General features: G+C 43.9%; 1 protein-coding gene across 1 annotated transcript; it reads left to right on the plus strand.

The window, feature by feature from the left end:
* Nucleotides 1-399: 399 nt before the first annotated feature.
* Nucleotides 400-14527, plus strand: dqx1 (DEAQ box RNA-dependent ATPase 1). Its single transcript, XM_056403689.1, has 12 exons — nt 400-697; nt 2137-2502; nt 3704-3897; nt 6431-6884; nt 9178-9486; nt 9694-9793; nt 9956-10114; nt 10635-10826; nt 10952-11077; nt 11313-11503; nt 11605-11795; nt 13537-14527. The coding sequence occupies exons 2-12, from the start codon at nt 2239-2241 to the stop codon at nt 13742-13744; spliced, it is 2388 nt and encodes a 795-aa protein (XP_056259664.1). The 5' UTR covers nt 400-697; nt 2137-2238; the 3' UTR covers nt 13745-14527.
* The last annotated feature ends 842 nt before the right edge of the window (nt 14528-15369 follow it).

Genomic DNA, 15369 nt, shown 5'->3' on the forward strand with positions numbered 1-15369 from the left:
TTCATAAATTGACTTTACCTCAAAATTAAAATGATAAATAAAAAATCTAGCTTCTGTAATTTAACGTGCAGTCTGGTGGTAACTTATTTCTGCCCCGAGGTGGAGCCCTGCCCACATGATGAGACTGGACTCATTACATAAGACTGGAGGTTTCACTGATGCTAACTTGAGCAGCAGCAGGTAACTGAGGATCATTACAACACGTTCCTTAGACTTTAATGAACTGAATACATTGTGTGTTTGAGTGTGTCAATGTTGCACTGATATTTTCGAGGTATTTATTTCCATTACAAGTGTCTAAGTCATGCAAATAAATAAATAAAAGCATAGAAAATAATAAATAAAATGTGTATTGTGTTTTCTTAGATCATGTGTGTTTTTTCCGAGGAGCCCTGAACGTAGCACGAGGTTTGACAGCTAGACAGCCAAACATGGCGGCTGCTAGCTAGAGCAGCTAAACAACACCTGTGTCTTTTATCGTCACTGTCAGCGGTCAGAAGACCAGCAGGCCCGGGAAGGAGTCACGGAAACACACGGTGAACGTCGCTCATCTCGCCCCTGTCCTGGTTTTTATTTCCCCGTTGTCCGGTATGTGACGGCGGGCTGTTAGCCTCAGAGGACGGAGGACAACAACAACGGGCTGAGGGCGGACTGTTCCTGTTTAGCTTCTTCACCTGTCTGCCGACATGTCTCACAGGTAAGACGGTGTCCCAGTGTTTGAGACGTTGTTGCTATGTGTGTGTCAGCTCATGTCTGTGTGTTTCAGTGTTGTTGTGTGTTTGTCTGTGTGACTGTCAGCTGACACGTCGCTCCTGGCAGAGTTTAAATGGCTCCCAGAGACAAGATACGAAAGGAGAGGAGAGGAGATGACTTGGCTGTGATAACAGACCAGGTCAGGTAGTTAGCTCAGGTGTCTTATCTACAGAGACCCAGGGCCACATCAGCTATGATATGGAAACCATATTGTTGTCCATACAGTTATTTGCTAACTTATCTCTAACAGTAACAGTGCTTTTCAAAATAAGAGTCACGTTTTAATTCTTGTTCTTCTCAATGAGACACTGGTATTCTCAGCTTGCTTTGTTATTTCTACAGTCACCTGGACTCAAACTGGAATTGTGGATCCACCCATGGCTGATTCATATCAGATAAATCCCTTCATTTAATAATCAGCACTAGATATAGTAGGAGTACAACATCACTTTGTCTCAATAAAAAATTACCTTTCAGTCACGTCATTCTCTTTGATTTGTGAACTCTGCTCATCCTTTGTAAATGGGATGGTTGGCTGAGATGATGTAGATTAGATAGAGACTATATAAATTAGGACTGCAACCAACAGTTTACTTACGTTTACATCATTGATTTATCTGCCAATAATTTTCTCTACTAATTATTTAGTCTAATAAATAATGACAGTTGCTCTTCACAATATCCTACATTTATATTTACTCATCTGTCAGAGGCTTTTACCCATAGCGACTTAAAAGTGAGGGACATCACTAAAGCTTCAGTGCAGTAGACAGAGACCTTGGTGTAAGTACTAAGTACTACATCTTAACTGGAGTACCCAAAAGTTGTTGCAATTAACAAATACTGATGGACGCTTGGTGCCTCATATCTTACTACAATTTATTATGATGAAATCTACCATATGTTAAGATGATTTTATGTCTCTATTTATTTCATTACTTTATGCTGTGTACTAGATGTGTTGATGACTACTGTTGAAAACCAAATTGCTCCTCAGGGACAACAAAGACACATCCATATTTTATACTTCACAGCCCTAGAGGACGAACACATGGAAGCTTGGAACTGTTTTCCAGTCGTCTCGTTTTCATCTGTTTTTCTGTCTTCCCTCACCACAGCAGTCAGGTGCCTGCAGGCCGTCCCCTCTGAACAGACCAAGTCTGTTGCAGCTGTCCGACACACTCTGAGGCATCTGGGTGGAGACAGACATTCCACAGTTACATACCAAACATGTTGCAGGTTTCTGGGCTAGGCCCCAGTGCAGACAGGAAGTACAGTGGTCCCTGAGCTCTGCCTCACATGTTAAAGGTTTAATGTCACTTCTGACATGAATCCTTCTCACCCTGCTCTGGTCTAACGTCACCTCCTTTGATTCCTCTGCAGGTAATCTCAGGCCTCTATGTGAACCAGCCCCTCACTCCTTCCTAATCCCCACCAGCGAAGACCTCCACCTCACCCTCCACTGGGTCCCAGCTGCAGCCTTCGATGGCCCTTGACTCCCTGTCTGTGTCTTCCCTCCTGTCTGGGGATTTAGACGATGAAGGAGATGGTGGAAGAGGAGAGGAAGACCTTGGAGACCTAGAAGTGAACCCATATGATGGTTTGCCCTTTTCTTCACGTTACTACGCCCTGCTGGAGGAGAGGCAGCGGTTCCCTGTATGGAGGCTCAAGCAGAGTCTGCTGGAACACCTGGAGAGCCACAACATGGTGCTGCTCAGTGCACCCAGTGGCACTGGAAAGAGCACCCAGGTAACCAGGAACCAACAGAGCAACAAACCAAATCACATGTAAATCTTTTGTATACCAGGACCAAGTCCTAATTTAAAGCCTTGGTTCAAAATAGTAGTTTGTCAAACACCTTATTTTACTGAGGAAATGATCCGTGTCTGTTAACAGAAACTGCTGCAGCTATTACAACTTTAAACACAGTGTCAAATTAACCAAATAAATCTGTCAATGTGTGACCAAAACATCAGTGAATATTAGACCAACTCCGCTGCAGACACAACTCAGTCATTTCTACTGTGGCTGAGAGAGCTCAAGCAAATAGAGACAACCTGTTCACCACTGACAACACGTTCATGTTGATGAAGCTGCTAATAAAAAAAACACACAACACTTTCAGCAACAGCATTTCCCTAGTTGATAAGTAGTTCTTCAGACTTCGGTGTGTTCATGTGTTTTTAGTCAGAATGTAAAACAACATGGAAGCTACAGAGAAGATGTTCTCTCTATTCAGAGCATTAAAACAACTTGTTGGCGCTGAAACCAGCTGACACTAGACTGAGACCAGCTTTGATTAAATATTTATTCAATGTCCAATATGGGTCATGTTTATTTTCTCTATTCATCTAAGGAGTTTACTTCAGTATCTTGTTCATTTATGAACATGAAGCATGTCCACACCCACAGTGCTGGCAACCCTGTGGGTAAAAACATGGAAATGTCTGATGGTTGTGGATACAGTCTGCATCACACAACATGTGAATTTAATGATGATATTTCAAAGACAATACACCACTTACAAATGACTACATGAAGAGGAGTGAGGAGGTCCTCTACCTGTTGAGCCTCTACCTGATAGATAGATAGATAGATAGATAGATAGATAGATAGATAGATAGTTACATGCATTATTTATCCCCTAGCTAAAGAGCCAGATATTTCCCTCTGGAGCTAGTGGAGACCAAACGCAGAGCTAAAAAATGCTTTCTCTTGTTGAACCACCCTGAACGTACACTTCAAGAAGAAATAGAATAAAAAGTAAGAAATTTCTAGAGATGTTTGGAAAAAAGTGCTCCACAGTCATGTTAAAGTAGCATGTTACCTTAGGTTTTAAGGTTTAAGGTGTGCCTTTGAAGAAGTAAAAGGGTGTGTGTGATCACTCATGTTAGTGTCATATTACTTCCTCGTCTTGTTGACCTCGTCCTCTCCCCCCTCCTCCCTGCAGGTGCCACAGTGGTGTGTGGAGTACGCTCTGTCCTACGAGTTCTCCCAGGGTCTGATCTGCTGCTCTCAGCCCTACTCTGTGGCAGCAGTGAGTCTGGCCCTCCGTGTGGCCGATGAGATGGACCTCAGTTTGGGTCTGGAGGTGGGCTACAGGGTATCTCACGATGACAGCTGCACACCTGACACCCTTCTCAGGTGAGGATGAGTGGATGATGAACACTGGATACACATTCAGTCATTTAGCTAATGACTCAGTTGTACTATCACAGCCACCAACAGCAAGATGGTAATCTTGTTTCTTCCCGTCAGTCATTCACTGGAAAGAAACTGAGCTGTCACCATGGATACCCCATTATGACTGAAAACTGAAATACATCATACTGAGACAGTCACTTCAACAAGTATCCAAAGTACAAACACTGACTTTTTCATACTGACAGTTGATCATAAATTTAATAGAGCATTACCACCTGTGGAGCAGGGAGTCGACTGGCTTAGCTTAGCACAAACAGCTAGCTGGACTCTCCACAGAGCTGGTTTTGCTGGAAATAAAAACTTGAGGTTTTAACAGTTGTATCAGTAGCTGTTGAAGTGAGCTGAAACCCAAAACTTACATTTAAGAGTGTAATCCTTGGGGTCTCTGTCAGTGTTGTTTGCTTTCATTACCGGCCTGCAATGAATCTTGGGATAGGTTGGCCAAAGAAAAGGACGCATTTGAAGGAGAAAAACCACCTGGTCAATTGTAATCTTGTAACTTAACTGCTATAAATTTAAGCTAGTAATAGAGCTCATGAAAGTAGTTTAACAGAAAAGACTACAATATGTAAGTTTCTCCAATCACAATGTCGTTGCTCACCTCTCCCATGGAGTACAGCAGCAAAAAGGAGAGAGGTGAGGGCAGGAGACCACGGGGAATTGAACATAGGGATACAGAAACTGAGTCTACAACGTTCCACATATTAACTCTGGAGGGGTAACTTGTCAGGCTATAACTATCAACACTGATTTTGTCTTATTAAAATTCTACATATTACTGCTGTATAATTTACTCTGTTACATAAGCTATACTAGAAGTGTCCAGCAATAACTCCATAAACCATAAACAGGCAACATGCTAAGAGCACTTTTCTGCCTCTGACTTCCTGGAAGAAAAACACCTGGAAAGGTGTGACTCTGAAACCCTCAGTACTCCCTGGAGATTTTTTTGATACTTCAGTCGAGCATTAGTTGAACAAAGACGACCTAACTGATCAAAATGTGCTTTGCCACATGAAATGAAATGTTTTTCCTGGCTGATGTGTATCAGGTTTAATGGTTTCATCCTCAGAATTATGTAGACGGCTTCCCTGTGTTGTATGATGTTACACAGTCTTTGTTTAGCACACAGCCACACCTTGACTCGTTGTTCTCTTCCTACAGTGGCAGTAAAAGTGTCAGTTTCAGTATTCACTGAAAACTGATCCCTGATTAAATAAATCGGTGTATATCCAGAAGGTCACATCCTTGGGTTTCATGCAATTTAGCAGGTTTTTGTTTTTTCCATATCTGAAATAGAGCACAAACGCAGACAACGTCTCCAGGAGAAAACTTAAATGGGCTTGATGAGCAATTTTTCTTTTTTTTTTTTTTTTTTGCAATTTTAGAGACCACAGGCACAAACCAGACACAGCTGAGCTCCGCTTGGCACAACATGGAGGAGAGGATGAAAACATTATGAGTAGAAGTAATGCAGAATCAGCAGGTGTAGGTGCTGTAAACTTCAGTAATGACCATTGACATGAGCTCCTCTCAACCCAGCAGCAACAGAGTGATGTCTCTGAGAGAGAACCTCTGTGACAAAGTTCCAAAATAACCATTTGCAACACCTCAATTATTTATATAGCCTACATGTCCAGAAGATACAGAAGCCCTGAGAGGTCCATACAAGGAACAAGTTGTGATGGAAGAATGGATCACACATAGGACTTTCACCCAAGGAGACTGGGGATTGAATCCTGTTATATTTATTGATTTATTTGACTTATTCTTTTCATTTTTTTCTTTATTTTTATTTCAAAGCTTTCTGCCTAAAGGCCTGGAGGGCACACTTCCCCCATATACAGGTCTCTCATGAGCACCCCGAATGACAGGCGTACAGAGAGGTCTGGTAAAGAGAGACTGAGACTGTAATTTAAAATAACAGAGAAGAAAACATGAGTACTGTTAGTCCTATTTAGACTGGGATGAGTGATGCACTTCAGCCTCTTGTGGCTGACATGAGTATCACAAAAACAAATCACCTGTTTTCACAGGTTTAAAAAAAAAAAAGAAAAATGATCCTGGCAAAAACAAAACAATGTTCACGTGCCTCTCAGGGCCTCTGTAACAAAGATGCTGTCAGTGGTAGAATAAACAGGCAGCTGATGTGCAGGCAAATTAATTTAAACTCCATGGTTGTTCTTCTCTGCATATTTAATAACACTCATTTATGTTTGCAAAGTAACAGACAACAAACAAATGCAAAATAGGCTAGTTTGTATTTAGAGATACTAACTTCAATTAAATCGTGTTGTCTTGGTGAACCTGCAGTCTGTGAATAAAAGCTCTCCAATCTGAGAGGTACTGACCAATCTTGTCACTGTCTGCAGACTCTCATTAATGAAGTGCCCAAGAATGAAAAATCTATAAAATCCATTCGTTTATATGTTTTTGGTTCCTCCATTATTAATTTACTTGTCACTCTCCTCAGGTTTGTCAGTGACTCTCTGCTGTTGGAGGAGTTGATGTCAGACCCTCTACTGCATCAGTACAGTGTGGTGGTGTTGGATGAGCTCCAGGAGCGCACCGTGCCCACCGACGTGCTGCTGGGCCTGCTGTGTGACGTCTGCCGCCAGAGGCCGGACAGCTTTCGGGTGGTTCTCCTCGCTCACCCAACCCTGGCGCCTCGCCTCTCTGCCTTCCTGGGACCCTCCGTCCCTCACCTTTCCCTGGACGGCCTGCTGGCCGACCCTGCTACAGGACATCAGGAGGAGGGGGGAGGGGTGGAGGAGGACAGGAAGAGTATGGAAATGAACAGAGTAGAGACGTTGTACAGGGAGCTTACATCTGGGAAGGAGCCTGTGGCTGCTGCTTGTCACATGGTGCTGGACCTTCACAGAAGAGGAGAGGAAGGAGACGTGATGGTGTTTTTGGCCAGTGCACAGGTACAAGTCTTATAACTCATATACCTCTGGGGGGATAGAAAATAAACCCACTTATAAATACTTTTCAAAACTTCCAAAGTTTCAGAAAAAGTGTATGGATGGTGTTATAGATTCTGGGTCGAAGAAAATGTTGTGTTAAATTTATACCAACCAGCTTTTTCAGTCTGAATGAACATGTATGTATGTATGTTAGGATAAAATATCAATATGTATTTGGCCAAATATCTATGAGATTATGTTTCTGACGGCCGTAACATTTCGGTCCAGGTTGATTTGACAACACCATCTGTGGTTGTAGGTGACAACAGCAGCAGACATCCCAGAAACCCCTGAGTAATCGATTCCTAACATAAAATGAATTGGCAGCTGTTTTGATAAATGATTAATTGATTGATTGACTTCTTTTCAAAGTTCAAATAACAAATATTGTCTGGGTGCAGCTTCTCCAGACTTTATGAGTTCTAGGGTCAGCGCACTGTTCAGGGAGTCGCAGAGGACAGAGCAACAATAAGTAGTTTTCAAAACTTCTAGTCACTGTGAAGCGGGAAGCAGCCCACCGCCTATTTTTGCTCTGTCCTCCATGACTCACTTGAACAGCGCTGAAACTAGCGACTGTGGAGTTTTTCCCTCATCATATCAGGAGAATATCTCCTCACAGCCAGTTTAAATATTCATATGGACAACTGACTATTGATGCAAGTGAACCTATCCATTATTACAAGACTGGTGGCTCCTCCCACAGATGTACAGTATTCATTGCCCCGCGTCGTTTTTACGAAGGGGAAGACAGCAGTGTACTGATGCAGATCTGTTCTGGTACCAGCTGTGGTTCATGTTCAGTATGTATGTGCACCATTTCCTGTTAATCCCTTATGAATAGGTACACAATCTGAATCCTATGTGAGAATGGTGGCCGGTAACAATGATGACTACAGCACACTGCGGAGAGGCAGGTGCAGAAATGCAAACACAATGAATAGCTGAGGGGGAAGCAACAGATAAACCAGATTCTTAAGTTATTAAGTGAATGACCAACACCTCTCTTCCTAATAAGGATGCTTAACAAGGCAGCTGGTTAACATTATTCTGTTTACATACTGCAATAATTACCACATCCTGGAGTGGGCGGGGTATAAACATCTCCTGACTGTTTTTTTGCAGAGGCAGACTCTTTACATTGGTTTGATTTAGACATGGCTCAGGATAGACCACTACTGGTTACAGGGAAGATTCTGAGCATCATATCACATATCACCTCAAAACTAAAAAGGAAAAGTAATAAGATATTGATCTGAGACATCAGTTCACCTGGTTCCCTCGATGCCTAAGTTCCCATGGTTTACCTTTTTAAACTCAGTGAGCAACAAAGATGAAGGAGCGACAGGATGCTGACCCCCACACTATAGTAAGAAAACAGAAACCTGCAGGAAGATGAATCATTGGTTAATCTGCTGCCACTGATTGGTCCAGAGCTTCATGAAGCAATGAATAGATGACCAGTTGACAGAATCACAGCAGACAGGGTATAAGAAGTTACTTTGAAGTTGTGGAAGTACTGTGGAATTATTTATATGAACAACAGTCATCAGAGGTTTCACCCAGATAATGAATGTGTCCCCTGTCTTATTGCCTGTGTGCAAAAATACAAAAACCAGTCTGTCTGCAAATGACAAGTCTCTCAGTAGAAATAGATTCAATTATTGTGTAGTAGAAACTTCATCATTGTCCATTAACACCTGGTCGTTACTGTTGTTGTTTTGTACTTTAAACAAAAAGAAAACTGGTCAAACCTTCTCTCTGTGGTTTCACTACCTTTGTCTCAGAGAGGAGTGAAACCAGGACACAACAACCTGAGAGGCCTCTGGCGCACTGCAGGTGTCTGGTGTCCTGGTTCACACACACACACACACACACACGCACACACACGCACTACCACACACTAAAGGTAGATGACTGTATACAACACACACACACACACACACACAATATATCGACCATTAGTCCTCCCCTCATGTCTAAAGCCTATGTATCACCACACCTACTGGTCCCGGACTCTCTGTCAGTCCTGGTGCTGGACTCTCTGTCAGTCCTGGTGCTGGACTCTCTGTCAGTCCTGCCTCCGGACTCTCTGTCAGTCCTGGTGCTGGACTCTCTGTCAGTCCTGCCTCCGGACTCTCTGTCAGACCTGGTTCACTGTGTCAGCTGAAATAAGCACCCCTAGAATCTGTGGAGGGTTAGAGGGCTGCTGTTTGGATGAGAGGATTAAAACTCTCTCATTCTTCCTGTTGTGTAGGAGATAGAGGAGTGTGTGACTCTGCTGGAGAAGGAGTGTGTAGCTCTCAGTCCTCAGCTCGGTCCTCTCAGGATCCTCCCCCTCCACGCTGGACTGGGTGGACAGACCCAGCGGGTCTACGAGTCCGACCCAGAGTCTTCAACACTGAGGGAGAACGACAGCTCTCAGAGCGCGGACGTCAGCTCGGTGCTGGGAGCTGGGGGTGCAGGGGTCAAGAGGAAAGTTATCGTCACGGATACGCTGTCAGAGGCTTCGTTCTCCCTGCCAGGCATCCGCTACGTCATAGACACAGGCCTTCAACTCAAGACTGTGAGTCCATGTTCAGTGCTGACAAAATCATTGATTAAATTACAGACTGTCGTAATTCTGTTTACCGTTGTCTCTGATGTCTCAATTTAAGATGAGCTAAACCAGCTAAACCAGCTAAATATGCAAGATTTAAATTGTGCCTAGAGAGACAAACAATCATTGGATTGAAGTGAAAACAAAACATCTCAATGTTTCCTTCATGTTCAGGTTTACAATCCACAAATCAGAGCCAACTCACAGGTCCTGAGGATGATCAGCAAACACCAGGCCAACATGCGAGCTCAGAGGGTCAACAGCCACCTCCCAGGTAGGTCAAAGGTCACTGCTGCCGGTCTGGTGACTCCATTGCAGACTTTTACTAAACCAGGTCTAAAAGATGGATTTCATGACTGAAAATCAAACTGTACAGCTCCAGTATTTTACTGTGTCCTGACCTTTTACCACTTGTGTTCTCCTGGTTGGTCTGCAGGGCTGTGTCTGCGTCTGTACCCCCAGTCTCTGTATGATGAGGGGATGGGGGAGGCTCATTGTCCAGGGGTGGTGGAGGAAAACCTCAGTCACTTGGTGCTCATGCTGAAGAGGCTTGACATCGCCGACATGGGACAGTGCAAGTTCCTGGACAGACCAGGTACCTGCATGAACTACTGAATAACATAGGAAGAGTTAGAGGAAGATGAGAAGATTGAGACCACTCTCATATCTGGGGATATATCAGAGGGAAACGCCTAGCCTGGATCAAATCCACCAACCAAGTCAGATAGGTTCACCATAGGTCTACAGTTTCAGACAACGAAGACCCCTAATGAGTGTTGACACAGAGTGTTAATGTAGGCCTGTAAAGCCTGAAGACGATGGAGAGGAGAGCTGTACATCCCCAGCTGTTCTCAGCTGTTCTCAGCACAGACATGAAACGGAGCTGATAGACGGAAGGAAGGAAGATGCACAGACACATTTTGGTCTTTTTCATGGAATTTATTGACAGAAATAACAATATAGACAAACAGCAAAGTTTCAATAGGGTCCTCGCACCCTCGGTGCTCAGGCCCTAATTAATACGGGCTTTATTAAATCCATTGAAGGTGACCACTCGACTTCCCTGCCTCTCATTCCCATAATCCTCACTCTCCTTCCCCTTCCCCTCCCCCCAGCCCCTGAGGCCCTGATGCAGGCTTTGGAGGACCTGGACTACCTGGCAGCTCTGGATGATGACGGGAACCTGTCGGAGGTGGGGATCATAATGTCGGAGCTGCCGCTGGAGCCGTCGCTGGCTAAAGCCCTGATCGCCGCCTGCGAGTACGACTGTGTAGACGAGCTGCTCACTATAGCTGCCATGCTCACAGGTGACTGAAGAGGAGGGAATCGCTTCACTGTAACACACACTGACACATACAAAGTGGAGTCAACAACTTATCTGGGAACAAAATGGAAAAATGAATGACATGTGATGTGATGTTTGTCTCGTCAGCACCTTCCTGTTTCATGATGGCAGACCCCAGCAGAGAGGAAGCTGCTGTGTCTCACTGGAGACCTCTGATGCACACAGAGGGAGATCACATGACCCTCATTAACATCTATAAGGCGTTCACAGAGCGTACGTACACTTCAGCCTCCATCACACACATACATGTCAGTGACAGGGTCCCTGCTGATGGGAAGCTTCAGTTCTCAGTGGAGAGATGATGTCAGCTGCTCTCAGAGCTCAACAGGAAGATGGGATGGGGTTCAATATTAGCAATATTAGCATTAGCCAGACATAAAGGAAAGTAAGCATCATGATCACAGTGGGCTCAGTGACTTACTGAATGGTCTGTGTGTTGTGATTTCAGATAATCAGGATGAGGCGTGGTGTACGACAAACTTCCTCAGTCACGCCTCCTTACGATTGGCTACAGTGATCAGGGCGGAGCTGCTGGAGGTGATGCAGCGCATAGAGCTCCCTGTTTCTCCTCCTGCTTTTGGTTGCCAGGACAACTGCACGAATATCAAGCGCGCTCTCATCTCAGGCTTCTTCCTCAAAGTAAACAACCAGTTTTGTTTCATGTCAGCATCCTTCACCCCTCGTCCCGTCGTCTCCTCTCCTCCTCTGAGGTCATGAGAAATGCTTCTTCTTCTCCTCAGGTTGCTCATGATGTGGACGGCTCAGGTAACTACCTCCTGCTAACTCACCGCCACGTGGCTCACCTGCATCCCTTCTCTTCCTACCTGTGTCGCCAGCCGCGCCCCGACCCCCCCAGCTGGGTCCTCTACCACGAATTCACCATCTCCCGCGACAACTGCATCCGCATCGCTTCAGAAGTCCACCCCCAGATGTGAGTCCAGCTGGCAGACAGGTTCTGGGGACAGTTTAAATGCACCTTTTTTATTTTAGATGATTTTCTTGATCAAACATCGTAAAAAGGAGTCATTGAGAACTGCTCAGTCGTTTTCTGAAGGTTAAACTCCGCGTAGAAAAATACAATGATAATGAACTTTGATGGCGGGTAAATTAATAAGGATCCAGCACTGACGACCTTGAACACCTTAGATTTATTAATAAATTGCATTTTTCAGTCATTCAAGAAATAACAGGTGGGGAGGAGCTGATGGCTCATTGCAGAGGAGGAAGGGACCTGTAGCGGGGTCTCATACAGCCTGGTATGAGTTGAATGGAGACACAAGACCAAGACTACGTCCACACTAATATGTTTTGGTTTTAAACGCATCTCTTCTGCTACGTTCACTCCTGGCATCCACACAACTCCAGAGTTTTTCAGCCCTAGGTAACTCTGACCCTAACGATGATGTCACACCCACGGTCGATCCCTGATTGAGTCTTATCAGCCTTGACGACCAGTGGTGAACACAACATGATAATGAATTGCAGTGTTACTGACCTTGTTGTCTTTGCTAGCAGCCGTATTTTAACACTAACCTGTCTTTGCTGTTCCTCCGTCAGAGTTTTTTATTAACTAACTGCAGAGTAGACAATCTGCTTCCTGTTTAAACTGAACAGAGACTGTTGTTTTTATCATTATTGTTAATAAAACACTGAGGGAAACAGGAGTCCAGCAGACAACATTCAGAGTCACAGTTAAAGAATCAGCATTAACATAATCTACTTGAACAAGCTGTTGATATTGACGAGCAGCTGTGCTAACTGTCTGCTCCGAGGGGAAAAGCCAACAGCAATCACCCTCCCACATGATCATGTTGGGATTCAGAGTGCAGGAGGAGAGAGGAGCTGTTCATAGACTGCTCTGTCTTCAGTTAGTCATTTGAAATAGTAAAAATATGCACAAATCAATATTTCACTGATATAAGGGGAGCCACAAATAGATCAGTGTATGGGAAATAGGGCCCAAGGTGGGCCCCTTCAGAGTCATGGCCCTGCTGCAGCCCCCTCCCACTCACTCCACTACAGATCCCAGGATTCTCTTCGGCCCTGATGGACAGTGTCTCTCAGCAGCTGTATGGACACAGGAAACTTTAGCACCTTTCAGGTCAGATACGATCCTTTAATGCAGACAGAGCAGTGCAGATAACACACATGAGACTGTGTCAGTCTTCTGATAGAAAGAAAGCTGTGTTGTGTATTATCCCAAATGTTGAACTGTTCCTTTTAATGAATACTGCATTCCTAACACGGTGGTTCCCAACCTGTGGGCCAGGGCCCACCAGTAGGCCGCGAAAGGTATTGCAAGTGGGCTGACAAATCATTTGCAAAACAGAATGATTTTGGTGAAAAAATATAATTAGGAAAAAAAAAAAAAAAAAAAAAAAAAAAAAAAAAATATATATATATATATATATATATATATTGTATATATAAAATGTTTTAAAAAGAATTGATCTTTAAAAAGTTTAAATTTCTATGTTTTTCTCGTATTATGATCTAATACATGATCATGTGATAAACCATGATAGGAACTTGTACGTTGTCACTGAACAACATCGTTGCTGCTCTAACAACATTCAGGGGTTTATGGTTGTGTGTGGAGGTCCAGTACTTCATGTAGCCCACATAACAACAGTCCTCCAATGTCCTCAGTGATGTCCCTCTGTCTGCTGCAGGCTGGTGGAGCTGGCCCCTCAGTACTACCTGGGGAACCTGCCGTCGAGTGACGGTAAGGAGCTGCTGATGGAGCTGAGGCAGAGTCTGCAGCCGCAGGGCTACGAGCGGGACGGAGGGTCCGACGAGCTCAGCAGGACTCACAGAGACTCTGAGGGGACGGGAGACGCCCACAATCAGTCCAGTACTGAGCTCTGCGTTGTCCAATGAGTCGCAGCCGCCGGGGGACGACGCCACACACAGCTGTCACTTTATTGTTTGATCTGAGATTTGGTTCTTTGTATGAAATAGTCTGATGTGTGATTTCAAATGACTGAAAACACTAATGTACAGTAATACATCCTCCACTCAGTGGCTCTGGAAAATATTCAAACCTTCATGTTCTCCATGTTTTCTTGTGTCTTAACTTTAAATTTTTTAATTTTATTTTAAATCCTTTTTGTATTTAATGAGGGATTTCTATGTTTCTAAATTATTCTATAAAATAAAACCTGTCGTCACTGTGTCACTGACACAAAACTGTATTTTTAAATTGAAAACTGGAAGCAGTGAAGCAGTTAGAATATATCAAACCACTGAAACCTGAGATTCCCTTTAGAAGCAATACATACTACTTCAATGAACTGAGACACTGTTATGGTGCGACCTTTGACCTTTATCCCGATGCCGTTCACAGTTGTGGACTGATGAACAGCTGCTCAGGGCTGTGATCTGTAGCAGCGATGCACAGAGCTTCTATTTTTTCTGCTTTTCTTACTCTTTGTATAATGTTTCCTGTGTTTCTCTCTGACTGTCAATCATGACAAATCTCTGAAGTGGAGTGGACAGGATGTGTCTGTTGATACAGACAGAGCTTTAAATAAAAGTGTGTTTTCATGTTTGAAACATCTCAGCTGAGTGCTTTTTACCTTTCAACCACCTCGCTGTGTTTCCTCCTCCTCTGTCTGTAACACTAATAATCCTGTGCTGTATTAAAAACCACGTGCAGATTTATTTCTGTGTTCCTGCGTCTGTCGAGGTGAACTCGGGTGGTCAGGTGGAAGATGATGTGTTCAGTCCGGTGTGTTTCAGCGAGGACAAAAACATGTTTGTGTTTCTGAAGCTGAACCTTCGTCCAGTGTGTTGTAAGTGAGTGCATTTTATTTCTAAAGCACAGCACCTCGGAGATGTACTCCAAACACTCCTCTGGCAGTCACTGGAGTCATGTGCTCCCTGCACTGTCTTTGTCAGGAGACAGGCTGCAGGGTTTTGACCATCTGTATAAAGAATGGCAGACGTTCAGTCCTGAGGACACAAAGGCATGGATTCATTTTTCAGCGTTTATGAAAGATAAAATATGCTCTGAGGAAAATCTTCTATGTGTGATAACATTGTTCAATATTGCAATGAATAAACAAATACTGGAGTGTGCGTATACATCCCTGTGGCTGTTTTACCAGGCTCCAAAATCCATGACCACTTAGTCTGCAGAGTATCTTGTTTTAACCCGTGTTTCACTGAATGAGCCAACCTTATTGTGAAAACCCAGTGTACTAATGCTCAGATAGGAAAACTGAACAAGTGTCTATTTTCTTATACCAGCGTCACAGCAGGTGATTTAATTCTACATCTCAGCCTGGTCCGATGTGGCCACGACTCAGCAGCAGCAGACTGAAATAACAGTCACGGCTACAAATCAGGAAACTAGACTCATTTCCCACGATTTTCTTTGTTAAGAGTTTAAAGGAGTGAAGGTCAATGATCGAAAGACTTTCCCTCAGAGTGGAGAGGGCTGAGAACAGCAGTTATATCACATTTTAATGCTTCACAAAGAACGTAATTAAATAACTTCATGA

This window comes from Seriola aureovittata, chromosome 18 (genome assembly GCF_021018895.1).
Source record: "Seriola aureovittata isolate HTS-2021-v1 ecotype China chromosome 18, ASM2101889v1, whole genome shotgun sequence".
In the NCBI taxonomy this organism is placed as follows: domain Eukaryota; kingdom Metazoa; phylum Chordata; class Actinopteri; order Carangiformes; family Carangidae; genus Seriola; species Seriola aureovittata.

Bases quoted from the DNA above. Each gene is read 5' to 3' on its own strand.
- dqx1 (XM_056403689.1), top strand. From the start codon at position 2,239: ATGGCCCTTGACTCCCTGTCTGTGTCTTCCCTCCTGTCTGGGGATTTA. The intron at 3,898-6,430 runs GTGAGGATGAGT...CACTCTCCTCAG, and splicing joins ACACCTGACACCCTTCTCAG to GTTTGTCAGTGACTCTCTGC. The intron at 11,504-11,604 runs GTAAACAACCAG...TCTTCTCCTCAG, and splicing joins TCTCAGGCTTCTTCCTCAAA to GTTGCTCATGATGTGGACGG.